Source organism: Salvia miltiorrhiza, chromosome 7, assembly GCF_028751815.1.
Source record: "Salvia miltiorrhiza cultivar Shanhuang (shh) chromosome 7, IMPLAD_Smil_shh, whole genome shotgun sequence".
In the NCBI taxonomy this organism is placed as follows: Eukaryota; Viridiplantae; Streptophyta; class Magnoliopsida; order Lamiales; family Lamiaceae; genus Salvia; species Salvia miltiorrhiza.
The window spans coordinates 50,963,389-50,981,772 of NC_080393.1; the positions used below are offsets into that span (position 1 = coordinate 50,963,389).

The 18,384-nt window shown below is 34.3% G+C and overlaps 1 protein-coding gene across 2 annotated transcripts; it reads right to left on the reverse strand.

Annotated features, from left to right (window-relative positions):
• Positions 1-1,284: 1,284 nt before the first annotated feature.
• On the reverse strand, positions 1,285-8,622 carry LOC130994679 (protein HAPLESS 2). 2 transcript variants are annotated; one of them, XM_057919750.1, is made up of 18 exons: positions 8,289-8,622; positions 8,066-8,209; positions 7,620-7,708; positions 6,894-6,933; positions 6,298-6,355; positions 6,145-6,205; positions 5,688-5,766; positions 5,211-5,345; positions 4,699-4,893; positions 4,222-4,302; positions 4,040-4,140; positions 3,737-3,854; positions 3,367-3,399; positions 3,175-3,268; positions 2,969-3,057; positions 2,454-2,566; positions 1,911-2,011; positions 1,285-1,823 (listed from the first exon to the last, which is right to left on the reverse strand). In XM_057919750.1, exons 1-18 carry the CDS (start codon positions 8,460-8,462, stop codon positions 1,480-1,482), a joined length of 2,049 nt encoding a protein of 682 aa, XP_057775733.1. In that variant the 5' UTR covers positions 8,463-8,622; the 3' UTR covers positions 1,285-1,479. The 2 variants fall into 2 exon arrangements, with proteins under 2 accessions (XP_057775733.1, XP_057775732.1); XM_057919749.1 differs by having other exon boundaries at positions 5,211-5,348.
• Positions 8,623-18,384: the final 9,762 nt, after the last annotated feature.

Sequence of the window (18,384 nt, forward strand, 5' to 3'; positions counted from 1 at the left end):
ATTACATCAAATAGATAAAAAATATTATAAGTTAATATATATTTTCTTACGATGATTTGAAACTTTGAATATCTCAAGATATTTATAATTTTTAAATTTAAATTTATTTTGCTTGATTCACTGTATAAAAAAAATCAAATTAAAAAATCATAATAATAAAGAAAATAACAGAGAGAAGAGTTTGTGAATGGTGAGAGCAGAGATAGAGCTAAGTGCGTGAGAAGAGAGAGAGAGAGAGCAGGTATAGACAATTTTAATGTTAGGGGTAAATTTGTATTTTGCATAAAAAATAACTAATTTTTAATTTTTTATGTAAGTGAATAATTTTTATCTTTACCATATCAAAGTTGATATTTCATACATCGACTTTTGTTCTAATTGTAGATAAATACACTCGGATTAAGAAATATTCCATTTGTCCCATTATAAGAAGGTGATTGGTATGATGAAATGAAAGAGATAATGAAATAATGATCTCTACCTTCATTCCATTCATTTGCTTGATATATTTTTGTGATAAGAATCACCATTCCATTTGTAATTATACGTCTATAGTAATCATCATTCATTCCACCTACCATAAAATTAGTCATTTAATTTCATTCCATTCCATTCTTACTCTTCTTAAATTTAAGTTTTGGCGTGTATATTTGTATGAAACATACATCGCCGTCATCATCATTATTATTTAATTAATTAATTATTTTTTTACTAAAAAAAGTATTTTTTTTTTAATAAAGAATATTTTTTAAATAAAATATTTCCAGCTTTATATAACAATAGTCTAATATGTGGGATGAAATTGATGCAACAATCCTGCGTATTTATATTAACTAATCATTTTTTTTAACTTATATTTCCTCCGTTCCATTATTAATGACACGTATTTCATTTTAGGTTATCCCAACCTAAATGACCTGTTTTCTATTTGAAAAAATTACGGCTTAATTAAGAACTTAATTAACCAACAGATATAATGAATTCGGATGGTTGGTAGGCAATATTTTTTAATTAATGAATTCAGAAACTAAGTTTGCCAAAAATTTGATATGTTGGCCGAATGTTTAATTTATGCACAGTTTTTAAGAAATGAAAACAGGAAAATCAATGAGTAAATTTGATATGTAAGGGATGATTATTTTAATTTCAGATTATTTGGCATTATTTTAATCCTCTAAACACAATCCTAAATATATGGATCACACATCTTTTTTCACGAATTTTCTTATCCTTAATCCCCGTGTTAAAAAGCTACGTGCCATAAATAATAGGACGAAGAGAATATACACTAAAAATATTGTATCGGATCATTAAAAAATATGCTAGGAAGTTTTGGGTTTTATACAGATTTTTGAGGTGTAGAAAGATACATAAGTAGAAAATATACAAAGCATATATGCAAGTCTGCGATGAAGTCGAGTCATTAGAAGTAAAATGGTTTTGGGAAATTACTTGTTTAAATAGTCATCTCGAGTCTCTTTAGCGACGACGATGATGATGATGCCTAGCTCTATCCTCTTCCTCCATTATGCTCGAATTCTTGAGTCTTGTATGCTTGTGCTTGTCCTTGTGAACATGGTGAAGATAATAATGGTAATCACTTTCCTCACTTCTGCTTCTATGCCTATGATCAATGCGACTGCTTCGCCTCCTTTGAGCATCACGCTTGTGATGTTGATGCCTCATATCATGCTTCCGTGGATGTTGTTGATGTTGATTCTGATGTTGATCTGTTTCGTCGCGAGGCCAGAAATGATCCTCCCACCAGTCGTATATAGGATCAAACAGCCCTTTCTCGTGTAAGAGCCAAACAAGAACAATCGCTGCATCTCACAAAAGATGAGACATCACTGACTTAGACCTTCTGTCATGGCATGTTTTAGAAAAACCACAATTCACAAGTGCGTTACCTGTGGGAAAGATAGCTAGAAATAGGCCGAACATCAGCATCCAACTTATGCAGATATACTGAATGTGGCAGCTGAAGTCGAAAAACCCGGAACACTTCTTCCTGCGTGCCACAAATCACAGGTGAACTGTTAGGTCCAACTTGGAACCTTCAGCAAGTACATCGCACATTGTGGCACGAGATGGAAACTCAACGTAAACGCAGATCGCATGGAGATATAGTATCATAAGAAGACAAAATTTTGATTTGTACATATGTTTATGTTTATCTGAATGATACATAATAGAAAAAGAAAATGGATGGCACAAGTAAAGCATGCAAGTGACGAAATACACGAATACACAAATTCCTCATGCATGGCAGTGTGTTTTTCATTTATTATAGAAACTCACTCAGAAACTCAAAGAATTATTACTAAAACAATGAAAAATAAAAATAAAATATGCATGTAATATATCGAGAACAAAGAACTCCAAACACCCAGGCAAAAATTATCTTTCAGAATTTGAAAGATCAACTCTTCCGAGAGAAGAAAAGAGAGCACCTGCAGTTTTTCCCGGTAATGAAATCTGCCAAGAATATCCAAAACTTGTTCCACAGCTCCTCAATGGATTCAAAGAAACCATTATAACTGGTCGTCGGAGGTTGAAATGGAGTCTGAATATCGAGCATGAACAATGTTGTCAAATTAAAGAATTCAAGTCCATCCAATCATGAATACAAGAATTGGTGTTTGGAGCTGATAAATTGTTTATAAAAGTCAGACAGCCAGCATCAAGTTGATTAGTAAAAATATTTAATAAAAAAATCAGCTATATTCAGTTTACTAGAGTATAAGGTTATTAACAAAATTATGGTCTCCTAAACCAATGAACTGCCTAAGAGTATGAAAAGTCAGACCATCATCTTTTCTTTGAAAATGCTCTGTTTTTCTGATAGGTCGACGAGCAAAGATAATTATTGTGTACAGTCATGGGAAGAAAATAACTGGATAAATCGGTCATTTTCTTTGTCAACTTTTTACTTCTAAGGAATTTTGATATTGAACTTCAACCAAACCTGTGATCCATTCTCAAGAACAGTAGCTGTAGTCGTAAATTGACACTCTGCTCTATCAACTTCACTAAAATCGGAGTCCTTCAGGATGGCTGTAATCAGAATATAGGTAAAAGGCAATATTTACAATATCTGGCAATATGGGTCAGGAAACTACAACTGATATATCAGCAGGTTTATAAATTACTCAAACCAATAAATAACTATACCTGAGCATGCATATCTAGCAGCTTGATCTGTAGTTGGGTACAATTTAAATGATCTGGTTACTGCTTCTTTTGGCTTCATTATGTAGAATTGTTCCTGTGCTATCACAAATAACATGATGAATTACCAACTACCTATCTGTTTTTATGTTGAAAAACAATTTGAGCAAAGAGTAGTGACGTCGAAATAGCTACCTCCATTTGGCTCACCCCAGATGAGCAATCAAACTGCAAGAAAGTCTCAATCAATAATCTAGATAATGTATATTGGAGCACAGGTAAACAACAATTTCTGAGAAATCCAATTTTTACGCAATTAAAACATTATGAAAGATTTCAAAAAGGACTCCTTAAATAAATTCAGTTAGAGAACTCTCATTTTACGCAATTAAAACATTATGAAAGATTTCAAAAAGGGCTCCTTAAATAAATTCAGTTAGAGAACTCTCATTTTAACATGGCATTGGTTCAAGTTACCCCAAAAAGAACTCTGTATTGTCTCTATTTAGTAAAAATGATCATTGGAAATTGTTGTCCAACTATTTAGTTTTAACACCAATCTTACAGTAAGGCTGTAGGACGCTTCAACTTCACCAATATTTTTTGTTGTGATTCTTGCAGTACCAAATTGTGTCAGGGCTTCAAAAGTAGGTACAGATATGTCTAATATTTTTCCAGGGCTCCTGCAAAAGGTAAAAGTTGATCAGACTTTTAAAATATCCGGAAAAAAATTATATCAAATGTAAAATTGAGAAGGTGAGGCCTCATTTCTGCTGCTTAAAAGACAGAAGATACATCAGATTAAAATAATCCATTTTCTCTAATCATGAAACAGGGGGAGAGAGAACAGGATACAATGAGGATTAACCTTTGATATACATATTCTATATCATCAGCTCTCAGTTCGATCAAAAGGTTGGAGTTAAGAACTTCTGTTATCCCTATTGAAAATGCATGACTTCCGGCATCCTGCAGATTATATAAAATGATTAGGCCTTCAGTAATGGGTATTGTTTAAATCCATAATGTAAGTATGCCCTAAAACATTACTGGATGTTGATTTATCCTTTCAAACCTTCCTTGCACACAATAAAGAGGAACCTGATTCCGGCTGATACGATTCTGGTCTGCCTGAAAATATAGAAAAGTGCCATTTCAGTTGGATTATAATCCTTAACAGCACTCTTCTATCATCACTACAAGTATTCACACTACAAGTTACTCAAATGCATGTGAGCAGGAAATATTACTTCAATGGAGAGAACTTCAGAGGTCTCAGATTCTACATCTATGGGGCCATATCATTGAAGAGTGAAACTGGCAAAAAATTTAATATAGTTTCCAGCGACCATTTCTTCTATATGAATAAGACTAACAAGAAAACTACACCAACTCACCAACACATGAAAGAACACAAAACCATTCATGCTCTCCAAGAAATTAGATAATAACTTATTGAACAGAAAAATGTTCATGCAATTCAGAAGATATAACACGTTATGGGGGGTATTCAGGAAATATACTAACGTCCCAAAAATTCCAGAGTTGATTATGCAAACAACTCCAATACGGTGCAGCGCAAAAGTCTGGCTGAGTGTTAAAAGCCTCATAACTGACGCCAATTTTGTTGCATTCCAGGCCATCTAATGTAAAACGAACTCGTTCAAGAAGCATCCACATTGTAATATTGCTTCCAAGATTTGGAGGTTGACCTGGAACACCCTTCAATAAGAGGAGATATTGATTAAGATTCACATATGAAACCTCATGACACCTTAATTGACAGGGGCAAAAAGAATGGGGCATTTGTGCTACATTCCTAACACAAGAACGGTAAATTATGCTTTATCAACAAAATTATGACTTTGGTATTCAAATTTTTTGAGGCATGCTATATTATGGAACTGCATAACTGTAATGATTTAATTCAATTCTTAACAGCTTTTAAGAACCAGCATGTCACCTAGCATACGACAATCTTTGTAAAAGTTGAGAAGTCCACAACTTTATCCAATGTAAACAGAGCATTAGAAAGCTACCTGTCTAGGAATAACCAGGAAGAAGTCATCAAATGACGGAATATCAGTGTATCCAACATAATCCCCAACCAGATTCACCCTCAGAAATTTATCATCAGATATTGCAGTCCTGTTCTTAGGACCCACAATAACTTCCTGCTGAAAAATCCCTGAATTAGTTCTTGTTTAGATGATAACTTCCGATCTGACCATTTGAAGGTACAGAAATGAAGCATCAAAAGGCATTCTATAGTCTCTAAGATATAATTTCCAATCAATTAGTTTTTAAAAGCTCCAATAACCAAATCACTTAGTAGTGAAAAAAGAATAGATTTATTACATACAAGTAAAATACCAAATCATTCACAACTTGAATAAACTACAAAAAAAAATTGTATAAATATATGATGTAACAAAGAAAAGGAATACTAGGGAAGTATGACAATAAACTAATTATGCAGCATTTAAAGCATATATGATGAGACAAAAATGGCGTACCGATATTTTGGAATCTGTCTTAACCTCAATCCGGATACTAAATCCAACAGAGTGTTGTCCAATACCAAACACATGGAACCTAGTATGGACATAATTAATAAGAAAATAGAATGTCTAAAGGGGAGAGAAAAACAAGAAGTAAAAATGAAAAGATGAATGACAAGGTAATAATCTAAGAAACTTGTGCATGTAAAGAACCAAACATACATCAATCATAAGATTCATGACCACGACTTCCATCTAGTGTATGCACGAAGTGCACTCTCTTTAAAACCTAATACTCTATTGACTCATATCTTTATGTAATGATTTAAAAAGCGGGTGCAATGCATTTAGTAAACTACATAAACAAACTTTTAAAACCCCAATTTCACGTAGAGTGACATTGCATGTCATCTCCAGTTGATATGAAAATCCTAGGAAGAAAAAGAATACAGAAAGGAAAGAGTTACCTTACCAATCATCTGTAAACCGAAGACAGTGTGCTGTATTTGCCTTGCCTTTTACCAACTTGTCAACTAAATAATCAAAACTGTAAAAGTCACTCCATACTTCATAACAATTTAGACATATTCCAAATGATGACTTGATACAAGTACAATAAACTTACAAAAATTTCCACAAGATGATGGGACCCTGCGCTGGTCTCCGCAAGGACAGCAAGTTGGCTATGGATAACAACACAATTTCATGAAATAATAGGAGAGCCCAAAGGGGTTGAAACAATAAATGTACGTCTACTTAAACTTCTGGAAGACCCCAGAAATTGAAACCAGTGCAGAGAATGTATATGAAGGCATTAACAACATAAACATCTAACATATTCCATCTTTACCATTCTAATATTATCATTAACGAAGTCACAATCCTATGAAAAATAAATACAAAAAGAAAAGATACTTTTACCAGCCCTTTCTGACCATTCTCTACTCACAAAGCAATCTCCAAAGATTTTTTGTCAAGAAAATAAAAGTTTATGAAGGTTTGAATTTGTTGTATTAAACAATATGTGGCGACTAGCAACTTCTTGTGCCAGACTTCTAGCTAATTAAGGAAATATATATATTACTATACTAAGTATATTTGTTTCTATATGTTTCCAGGGATTCATGGTAGAATCTTTGATGCATCTGAAGCACTACATACTGGAAAAATGAAACTTGAAAAACTAGCATATGGAGAAAGGTTAAAACTTTCAATTGATACCTGAGTATGCTCAATAATATGACCATCCCCATCTCGCAACCTACATAATCATTTCAAACACAAAATACACCATAAAAAATTTAGACTGGGATTTGGAGAAAGGCTAGAAGGTGACATGATATCACAGTCCCATGTGGTGAGTGGTGTGTAGTAAAAATGCCAAGTAGAAGAGAAGTATGTTCAAACTAAGACCTTAGTGTAAAAAACTTCACAACATAGGTGAAGAACACGGAGCAACTAGATACATGTCAGGAAGAAAATGGCATTGAGCAATTCAATTATGCATAAATATCATTGTATATAAAATTTAGATGAACAATTTTCCTTTTGGATGTCTGGCTAGAAATGGATGCACTGTAGTGACTTCTCCAAAAGTATAATGATTGTAAAATTCTTTTAAAATAGATATGTTCGACTTATGCTTACTTCAAACAGCAACTGGGCATGTAGAGATAGCAGATCTAATGAAGAATTTATATCCACCTATCCTGGCTAGTAATTTCACTCTTCCACTTACGTGCTGATCGAAGTTCCAATTATGTATAAACTATCACGCAACCATGAAGATTGATGTATAGCTTTCTTTCTGCATTCCTTCAATACCTTATTCTTAGTATTCATTTAATACGTTTATGCATGCTAAATCATACTCCTCTGCGATTGCCTCTTAATATTAGAAGGAGAGATAGTGACTGAACAGGAAGGCTCATCAAAAAGTTCACTTGCCTCTCACATATTTGAACTACATTTGCTCCGGCATCTCGCTCGCATTTTCGTGTTTTAACGTAAAATTCTTGTGGCTTATACGCGACATCCTGTAACAGAAAATCCACGTAAAAGAATCTCAGGTAAGAGAATAAATTTAAAAATAAAATAAAAAAATAGGAGCATACGATATAATTCCACTGGATTTAACAACCAGTTAATTTGGTATTTCAATGGATTAGATATTCACAAACTAAACAAACAATATTACCTTACTAAAATGCTTCTCAAAAATTACCTTACTAAAATATAATCTAAGCGGAACAATATAATATACAATGCCACATATCCCAAAATTAACCGAAATGCAGTCAAATTCATCCCTAAACTAAAATTTACCCCACTCCTGCCGAAAAAAACGTAAGCAAGCATATGGATCAAAGAATGAAATGATAATTCTAACATACTCTAATATATGTCAACTCGTACAGCGCATAAGCAGCGGATTTGTTAATAGTTATCACTGGCGGCACTCGAATGGTACGCATGTGATTCGTGGAATTCTCCTCCGCCTCCACTATCTCCGCCACCATCGACGCCTCTCTTCCACTCTACAAAAGCAGAAAACCAAAGATCGTGACGTAGGAAATAAGAAGCCGCCGCAAAAAAACACATAGTGCACACACTTACTGATTCGCTAGGGACGGCCAAGTCGAGGATGATCTTTGAAGTGCAGTTGAGGGGTTCGTCTGAGTCTGAGACCTTTTCGCATTTCTCGAGTTTTGATTTGGAGAGGATTTGGAGCGCGAGGATGTCTCCGGATAGAGAAAACAAGGCGATCGATATCAGAATTAGGGTTTTCATCTGATTGAATCAATTTCCGGGAAGACCTCCTAAGTGGAATTTGGGGGCAAAAGTATGAAAAGGAAGAAAACGGTTTTTGGCGGGCGAATAACTGCATAGTTGCAGGAAGGTGTTTCGTTTTTTTTCTTTTCTTGTTTTCCTTTCAAATAAATAAACCATATGAGTCACTGACAATGCGTTTTTGGCAAGTGAAGTCAGTCCCTCATTTTATATTATGAATAAATCCAATAAAGAGATTTTTTTTTAAAAAAATAATAAATAAATACATCAGTCTAACAGTACTACTTACTCAGATAAGATCATCTGTCCCACAATTTAATGTGTACTACTCTTAATTTTTTTTATTTTATAAATATTTTTTATAAAAATAAAAATTATTATTATATTATGAACTCTAATTAATATTTATCACTAAAAATTAAAATTTTAAAAATTTATACTCCTAACTTTGAATTAATTAACCCAAATAATCTATTATTAATTCAAATAAATATAAAAAAATCATTATAAACCCTAATTGGATGAGTGAACCCTCGTTAATTATCTTTGTATAATATTAAAACAATAATAAATTAAAATTAAAGAAAAAAAAAGTCATAATAAATTAAAAGTGGTACACACTAAAATAAATTATGGGCAAGAATCTCATTTGCTACTTATTTGTTTATCAATCTAAGGTCCTTTCTAATTTTTCTTTAAAAAAAAAGGAAGGTAAAACAATACTCTCTCTATCTACGAAATTAGTACCTGTTTGGGGTGTGACACGAATTTTAATAAATTGATTAAGTGTGTGAATGGAATAAGAGACTCATTTTTATTGTGAGTGGTTATGTGGGATACACTTATCAAAAAAAGAAATTAGTACTCATTCAGTGAACAGACCAAAAAAGAAATATGGGTACTCATTTTGTGGACGAATGAAGTATATATAAAAAAACTTATCAATCTAGGTGGATAGCATAAGACTACAATATCCATGATCAATTATTGAAAGTTGTTGCTAAAGACAAAAAAAATTGTAAAAAAAGAAGACAAAATAAAAAACAATTAATAATCGGTTATGTGCAAAGTGCACAAACCAATCTTTGGTTATTCAAGTTATTCAACTCTATGTACGCTTGTATTGGCTCAGCGATAGGTAGGTGGTTAATGCCTAAGGCCTGAGGTTTTTGGTTCGAGTACATTGTGATGCAATCTTTAAATTTCTTTATTTTACTTGTGTAATTTATAAAAAAAAAGTTATTCAACTCTCTCTCATTATCATGACATGTGTCATGACATAATTGATACCCTAAAGTAATTATAAAAATATAAAACAATAAATAATGGTATAATAAAATATATTTTAGGTTTAAACAGGTTATTAATAAAACATAAAAGTTATTGAATTATAGATTTTGTGTATGGAAAAGAGATAAAAGATATTTTTATTAAAAAGTCGGGTTAAGATAGGTTGTCTATAAGCATAATCTAAAAAATGAGATTTTTTTACGAAAGAAAATAGTCTCACAATAGATATGTTTGTAGTGACAACAACATGATTGTCACTGACATATAACTAGCTATCTAGCTCATTTTTTTTATTTAATGAGGAATGGCTACCTAAATTAATTGAAAGGAGAATATCTTGAAAATTGCTCAATAGACCGAATCATTATTATTCGTTACCTTTTGACTTTTAACAATGGAAGCTCTAACATATTAAAACAAAACTCTTTAAATTCAGGGTTTGGAAAGTGAACGACTATCTCATTTACAACTCTCTAAACACCATGCCTATTGAGTTTATCAAGGAAATTAATCTGTCTAAACCACCTTCTTAACAAATCCAAGTTGCAAACTTCATCGACGTAAATCTTTTATGCTTTTAATTTGTCAAGTCTTTAAAAGCGTTCGTATCAGTTTCGTCTTCATCCACCTCATCTTCATCTACGACTAAGTTTGATTATTGACCATGCGAGTTCCCCTTGTTTTATCCAATCTTTACCATGCATGCGCGGTTGCACCTTATTGCTAAGGTGTCTAGGATTGTGAAGCAGTGTTTTGTCACTCTTTACCATGCATCATAGTGATTTGTGGTTGATCCCAAAATCCCCAAGACTATGATGTAGTGTTCTGCCAATCTTGACCATGTGACAAGATTTTATTGATGATCCTAATGTGTCAGGACTGTGATGCAGTGGTCTGCTAAGAAGTGGTATTCTGCCCACCTTTATGTTCATCAGCCAACCAATTTACCGAATAATATCTCTCAATTGATTCCCATCCTTCATCAACCTACTGTTAGGATTGCGAATCATATTTATACCCTTAAGGGTATTCAAATGAAATGATGTAGACCTCTTGTCCCAATTTTTCTTGGACCATACTCTCGTTTGCTTCTACATGTGACTCTTCAACATTGTAGTGATCAACATACACGACAGGATGTGTATGAGTAATAAATAATTGCGTCAAATCTTTATCTTCGCTAATATGATGTTCTCTTAACCCATCAAGCGCGGGCAGCTGCCTACACCGGATCCCAATGCTGGTAGTAGCGCGAGCACTTAGGACCTAGAAGTCGCCTAAGCGCGAGCTCCCAGAGCTGCCTTAACACGGGCATCATGAGGGTTAAATTTTTTAGATGCTGCCTAAGTTCGAGCTCCCAAAGCTGGCTTAGTATGGGGCAGCTGCCTACACTGGATCCCAATGTCAGTAGTAGCGCGAGCACTTAAGATTTAGAAGCTGCCTAAGCGCGAGCTCCCAGAGCTGCCTTAGCATGGGCATTAAATTTTAGAAGCTGCCTCAGCCGCGAGCTACATGTGTCACTATTGAACTTACATGAGAATGACACTTGCATTATCGGGATATGTTTCCATATACGTCTTCATTGGATAATCTGCCCTGAAATAAGTTTGTGGTGGTGTAATTTACTCTTATTATTATTACCATCTTTTGGCAGAACGAGGAACTCTCAGCCCCGTTTGGGACTTCTCGGGATTGTCGGCTCTGCATTCATCCGAGTCTTGGGTTGATGGGGCCTGTTTGTAAATAGGGAAAGGAAGGAGGAGAAATTCAGCTCAGTCTTACGATACAACGTCTTAACGGAGGGGATTTACAGCCCTGCTAGGGACACATCAATTTAACAGGACTCGTAGCCCTTGGCGAGATTACCTACTCAGCGCAGCGATCCAACCATGCATGGTCTTTGCGTGTGGGAGTTCTGCAACAATGGCTGCCAAAGCTATCTCAACAGGAGTGGATAAAGTGAGTCCTGGAGACAATAGGAATTGTTGACCTGAAAAATCCAGAGCTGAAAATATTCACAAGACTCAGGGGTTGAGGTGGAAGCATGACAGCCCTGTTTGGGTTTTCTTGACAGATTTTTCCAAACTTGTCCGGGTCTTCTTGACCGGATTTTTCAGCCCTGTCGGGTCTCTTCACGCAGCGGGTCCCCAGCCTTGCTCGGATTGCTCGAGATTACAACCCTAACCGGGACTTCTTGGAGCAGGAATTTTCAGCTCTGCTACGATCCTAAAACAGCCATGCTCGGGACTTCTTTGCAGAACATGGATTCCAGCGCTGCGTTTATTCGAGCGATTTTCTGAACTGAGAGGAATAATGTTTGAGCTTGTTCGCAGAACTGATAGCCTTGTTCGGTACTTGCCAAGAACGTCTAGGAAATTTTCAACCCTGCATTTATGTTTGGGCTAATGAGAGGAAGGCGGCAGCCTGGGAGAATAATAGGGAGAATACCTAGTTTTGGGGGCAACATACCTTTTGGAATATGCTTCGAAGCAATGATAGATTGAACAATTGTGGTGAACTTTGCGATAAGACAACAAAATATGTTGCGGATGAGGTCAGAAGAGGGGTGCAGCTGGACAGATTATACACATATATATTTTATTCTTGAGGATGTTACATCTTGAGGGTGTATACCCCCGTCACCTCTCATATCCTAGTCATATGACAGCTGTGCATGCCATTCTAACGTTCCATATTCGTGGACTAATTGCTAATCATTATACAAAGGGATTTTCGGGAAAGGCTTCCAATATGCCACATCAGACATGGTCGGCAAAGACTTAAATCAAGGACGAACATGGCCATGAATAGAAGCTAAGTTAGCTATACCCCCTTTTACTTTGTTGAATTTTCTGCATTAGATTTATTCATCCATCTATTTGTTGGCATGATATTTCTTGTCTTGGTTAACTTAAAGTCTACTCCTTGGAGATTTGATTTTGTGAAGTTAACTTGGGTCCATATGCATATGAGAGTCGATTATGTGATATCTTTGGTTTAATTGAGCTTTGGCAATTTCAGCTCTGGCAATTTCAGCTCTGTCGGTCTATTTTCAGTCAGCTCTGTCAGTCTATTTCCAGTCAGCTCTATAAGTTTTTGTTTTAGATGAACCTATCATTTTGGGGATGGATTATGTTAGTTGTGTTAAATTGGCTGGAATACATATTGTCCTCTGATCACTTTGAAAATTTCATGTATTTAATGATATATGCTTGCTTTAAAGAAGATTGGTAAGTTAAGATGATTGGGGAATAATTATCTGAGTTAATGAAGTTCACTCGATGCTTTGATCATTTGGGACTAATTATGCTAAAATTGATTCATGTCGAAATAACTGTTTTGCTTCAATTTGGGATTTATTCTATAGATTTTGGGACCAACTATGGTCAAGTTTTTGACTAATCGTGTCTTACTTTGCTTTGCGAATTCAGGGTTATCTAGGTTGGTATTTCAACACTAGCTCATTATCAAAAAAGGCGTGATCGCCCAGCTTTGCGGGAATGAAGGCATAAAGCTGGCCATGCAGTCTAGGCTCGACAGCCCTTAACCATTTCGGGGTTTCTTTGAGAGGATGGGACGCAACAGTCTCGCGTTCATTCACGGGAATTCTCAATATAAGAGGGCACTTAACGGCCAGGCTTATCTAAGTGGGACTTCCAGCCTTACATTTATGCGCGGGACAAAGGGTATACACTCCTTATCGTCGCCCATAGGCACAATTATAGTAATCAAAGAATGGCTCAACGAGCACGTTCGAAAGAAAATTTCTCTATGCTTCTTATTATTGTTATTTTTAAATATTTCGACAGGGTTGGAATATTTTTGTGCTCACAAATAGCAGAGGTGTAATATTTTGCCTTTGATTACTTTACAAACCTATAATACTTAATCCTGGATAAGATACAGGGCTGCAGGGTTGTAATACTTGAACTCTACTTGAGAAAGCAGCATAATGCTGACTCTACACAACACTTTACCAGTTGAACACGAAAGGAGACCCTGTTCAACTAGACTGGGGGAGAGTAGCTGATGAGGAGTAAAATATACATCAGCGCTATGCACATCAGTACAGAAATATTTCTAATTATTATTATTATTATTATTATTATGGCCATCTCTGATATTTGATACAGGATTGACTTGACTCTCGGCTGGGCAAGCTCGGCTCCACCTTCTAGTTCTGGCATACACTAACTTGGGCATACACCAGTTCAGGCATATACCACATCTGGAACACACCAGCTCTAATAGCTCGATTCCAGGCTGTAGAGCAGTATTAGGGGGGTTGGGCTAATGGGATTTAGAGGTCTAAAGGGCCTAAAAGCCTTAGGTTTATTCTCATTCCTATAAATAAGGCACTTGTACATAGAAGAAAGGGGGGATTCTTACTCTTTACTTGTACTCATAACTCTTTTCTAATAAAAAAACTCTCTCACTTTACTGCTTTTATCGACTCTTATCCAGCTTTTATTATGGGAATTATTCACGAACACATCACTAAGTATAACCTAGGGCGTTAACGACCGAGTTTCGAATGAACGATCAAATTTTCGATCGTTATTTTTTTCGATTATTAAAGACTGAAAATTCAGTCGTTAATCGGTCGTTAATATTCACTAAATATAAATTCATTAATAATTATAACGACTGTTAAGAAAACGATCGCTAAATTCATACGGAAATTAAAAAAAAAATGAATTTCAAAAAAAAAATTATGACTGTTTCAAATGGTCGTTAGCTGAAAATTAATTCAAAAATAAATTTAAACTGTTAACGATCGGTTTTCTGTCATTAAAACGGTCATTAGGAGCCAACGACCGTTTATTTTCGGTCGTTAAGATTGAAAAAATTAAAAATAAAATAATTAATAAAATCGGTCGTTAGATTTTAAAATTTGGTTGTTAACGTCGAGAATTAACGATAGTACGTTTCGGTCGTTAAATTCGGTCGTTACGACCACTTTTTGTTGTAGTGAAACTCAACAAAATTTTTTCCACTGTCAATATATTCAACAACTTTTTCTTAAAACATGTGTCACTCTGTCCTAAGAAGATCTTTCATGAATGAATAGAGTAGTATTTAATACTAATTTAAATGAAAATAAAAATGACAAATAATTCAATCATGTTAATTGAAAGTGTTGTAATTCAGCAATTATTATATTTTTTAAAACACTTTTTTATACAATTATACTTGTGTAAGAAAAATACAAAGCTTTTCTAAAAAAATGCAAACCCATCAATTTTTTGGAATATACTCCCTCCGTCTCACAAAAACACGAACATTTGTAAGTGATACGAGTTTTAAGAAATGTTAACGGATGGAGTATTAGATCCTTCATTTAAATTTAGACATAAAATCAATATTTTATAATAATAAATATTTTTCATTATAATCTACTCTCTCCACCCATGAAGCATGACCTAGTTTTTTTCGGCACGAAAATTAAGAAATTGGTATTTTGTATGTTAAATGTGATAGGTGAAAAAATGAATGAATAGTAATTTTTTTGCCATTTTAAAAACAGATCAAGTTTCATGGGACAAACCAAAAAGGAAACTGTGTCATGCTTCGTGGGACGGAGAGAGTAATAATATAAGCATTTTTATCTAATAATACTAAAAAATTGTTAAGCCAAAGAAATAGTATGATTTTTTTTTTTTTTGTTGAGGCAAAAAGAAATATGAATTGGTGAATGCATGAATGAAAAGGGAAATTACTAGTAATAAATTTGGTGGGGGCAATGGGCGGGAAAATGGAAGCACGTGATGCGACTTTGTGAGATTGTAAAATGAATGAAGTTGTCTGGTCTTGTCGAGTCAGAGTTGGCAGACTTAGAAAAGATCAGAGCCTTTTGGGAACTGCCTCTGCCTCAACTGCTCAATCACATTTTCATCCAAACCCCATTAGATTATCCATTAGATTTTGTATGAATGGGGAGTAATTCAATCGCTCAAAAATTAATTTTAAGTTTATAAAAATCATAAATTTTTGACGAAATTGTATATTTAATGGGAACTTTAAAAAGAAGATGAAAATGAGCGATGCACTTGATTTTAAATATGAGATATGATGAAATAGAGATTTTATAAAAATAACTTATAAAAAAAATTATTAAGAGCCCAAGGACGCAAATTAATGATCAAGTCTCATCGAAATCTTTCCGACGAAAACTCGTGAAAAAAAACATCAATAATAATAAAAATAATAAAAGATATTTTCTCACATTTTTAGGTAATGTAATCAAGTCTCCAAAAATCTTGCTTCGAAGCCTACTTGGTCATCTTTCAGGTTCATTCTCTTCAATATATTATCGTGTTGACCTTTTATTTTATTTATAGACAATTTGACATATCAATGGTTTGCTTTTTTTGAGGAAAAGTAATAATCTTTGGTTTGCTTAGTTTTGCGTTTGTTTGGTCATTTGGTTATTTGTACTTCTATAGGAGTATTGTTCATCCTCGCAAATATTTTTGGATTTATTTTAAGAGACTTTAACGATGAATTGAAATTTTATTGACCAATAGGAAAAAACGAAAACTCAAGAAAAATCCATCGAGAGCACAAGAACGCCAACTGAGGGCAGGTCTCGTTAAAATCTTTTCAGGAAAAACCCAAAGAAAAAAATTCTAAAAAGGAAAAAGAGTGTATGTCTAAGAAAACATCATGAACATAAGAACGCCAACTAAGAGTCCGGTCTCGTTAAAACTTTTCCATGAAAAATCCAAAGGAAAAATCCTGGAAAGCAAAAAAAGTGACTGTCTAAGAAAACATCAAGAACATAAGAACATCGACCCCGGGGGACAAGAAAGCGAACGGAGCTCTAGCCTGACCATTGCCCTGCCACAAACCACGACCACCCAGCAGCAAGAACGGCCACAACGATGAAGAAAAACCCAAACGTTTCTCAATGCTAGCAGACGAGAGCGTGGAGCTCTCCTCAACTACGGAGCTACCAATGAGACCTGACCATCCAGGCCCCAGCTACTAGCGCACCAGTAAGCTGTAGAAAAAGCCCGAAAAAGGCTTTACCGAGGTTGGTCTTTAGAGTTTTTCTTTCTATTAGCTTTTAGAAAATTTGTGAATTTGATGCTCATTTCTTATGTCTTTCGATAGTACACCTTAATTTGTGGCTGGTTGAGTATTTTTATATTCAAGAGTATAATATCTTTAATCCTTCCTTTTTTATGGGATAAAAATTAAACAAAACTAACTTGAATGCATGATAGAAATAATCAAAGGTCTCAGAATATTTCAAAATTGCAATTCATCAAAGTAAACAAAATATTAACCTTACTATTTTTATCTATCAAAACTAATCCTCTAAAATAAATGCATCCTTATTTTTTGAGTTAGGAGAGAAGAGAGTGGAGTAGGTTGAATCCTAAGTTTCATTCCTTGTAAACTTTGCTTACACTTCCACATAAAGGGTTCATATTTCACATAGAATCCTATCTTTATTTCCTTACACTTATATTTACATTTACACATAAGAGGTTCAATCGCTTAGATATTTCACATAAAAAATAATGAGAGCGAAATTCCTTGCAACATCTTTTCACTTAGCATTGCATGGATTACTTTCGGACACCGACAAATAGAGATGATAGTGGATCTTGGACCCGGTCCAGATCCGTGGATCCAGATCCGTTTTTACGGATCTGGATCTCAATTTTTTGGACCCGACGGATTTGGATCTGGATCTGGATCTCAGCTTTGAAAACGAATCTGGATCTGGATCTTGAAATTTTAGATCCGGATCCGGCCCAAATCCGACCCATGGATCCGTTTTATTTTATATATATATTTTTATATTTTATATTTAGTTTACTATATTCAAAAGAATAAAAACTAAAAGTAATTAGATAAAAGTATTTTGTGTTATGTTTTTCATGATGGAAATTAGATGTTGTTGATTTTGTGAATTTTTTTTAATTTAATTTAAAAATAGTAGATCCATGGATCTGGACCCGTGGACCCGCAGATCTGGATCTGGATCCAAAATTTTTAGATCCACGGATCTGGATCTGGATTTGGATCTGGTATATGAAAATGGATCTGGATCTGGTATTGGCCAGACCCGGCCCAGATCCGGCCCGTTGCCATCTCTACCGACAAACTCTACGGCATATATGTTTCCGTCGGTCATGATCGACGGAATATCGATGGAGATTTTGTTTCGATGACCAATCGACGAAGCAGTTACCGATGGAGGTACCTTTGTCGGTAAGTTTTTTCAGATACTATATTAATTTATTAAAATAATATTTTTATTGACGGGAGGGTGTTATAATTTTGTACTTTCCTTTTATCTCTTTGGTTAAAAGGTTTATATAATATAAAGAGTGTATAAATATAGTACAATTCAAAACAAACAAACTAAAATAGTATAAAAAATATGATCTTTACTTTAAATAATAAATCATATCTCATTTATATTATTCCTCTATTTAAAGGGATAAAAAGCAAATAATAAGATAGAGGTGTGATAATATATATTTTCTCATATTTTATTCCTTAAAGAACATGCATGAAATTTTTTTAAAAAGTGGTGATAAAAAAATTTCACTTTATTTTTTTATTGTTAATTTTTTTCATAATAAATTTACAATCAAAAGAATGCATAAGCCCA

Bases quoted from the DNA above. Each gene is read 5' to 3' on its own strand.
- LOC130994679 (XM_057919749.1), bottom strand. From the start codon at position 8,462: ATGAAAACCCTAATTCTGATATCGATCGCCTTGTTTTCTCTATCCGGA. The intron at 6,356-6,893 runs GTATCAATTGAA...TGTTATCCATAG, and splicing joins ATATTATTGAGCATACTCAG to CCAACTTGCTGTCCTTGCGG. The intron at 5,349-5,687 runs GTACGCCATTTT...GGGATTTTTCAG, and splicing joins AGACAGATTCCAAAATATCG to CAGGAAGTTATTGTGGGTCC.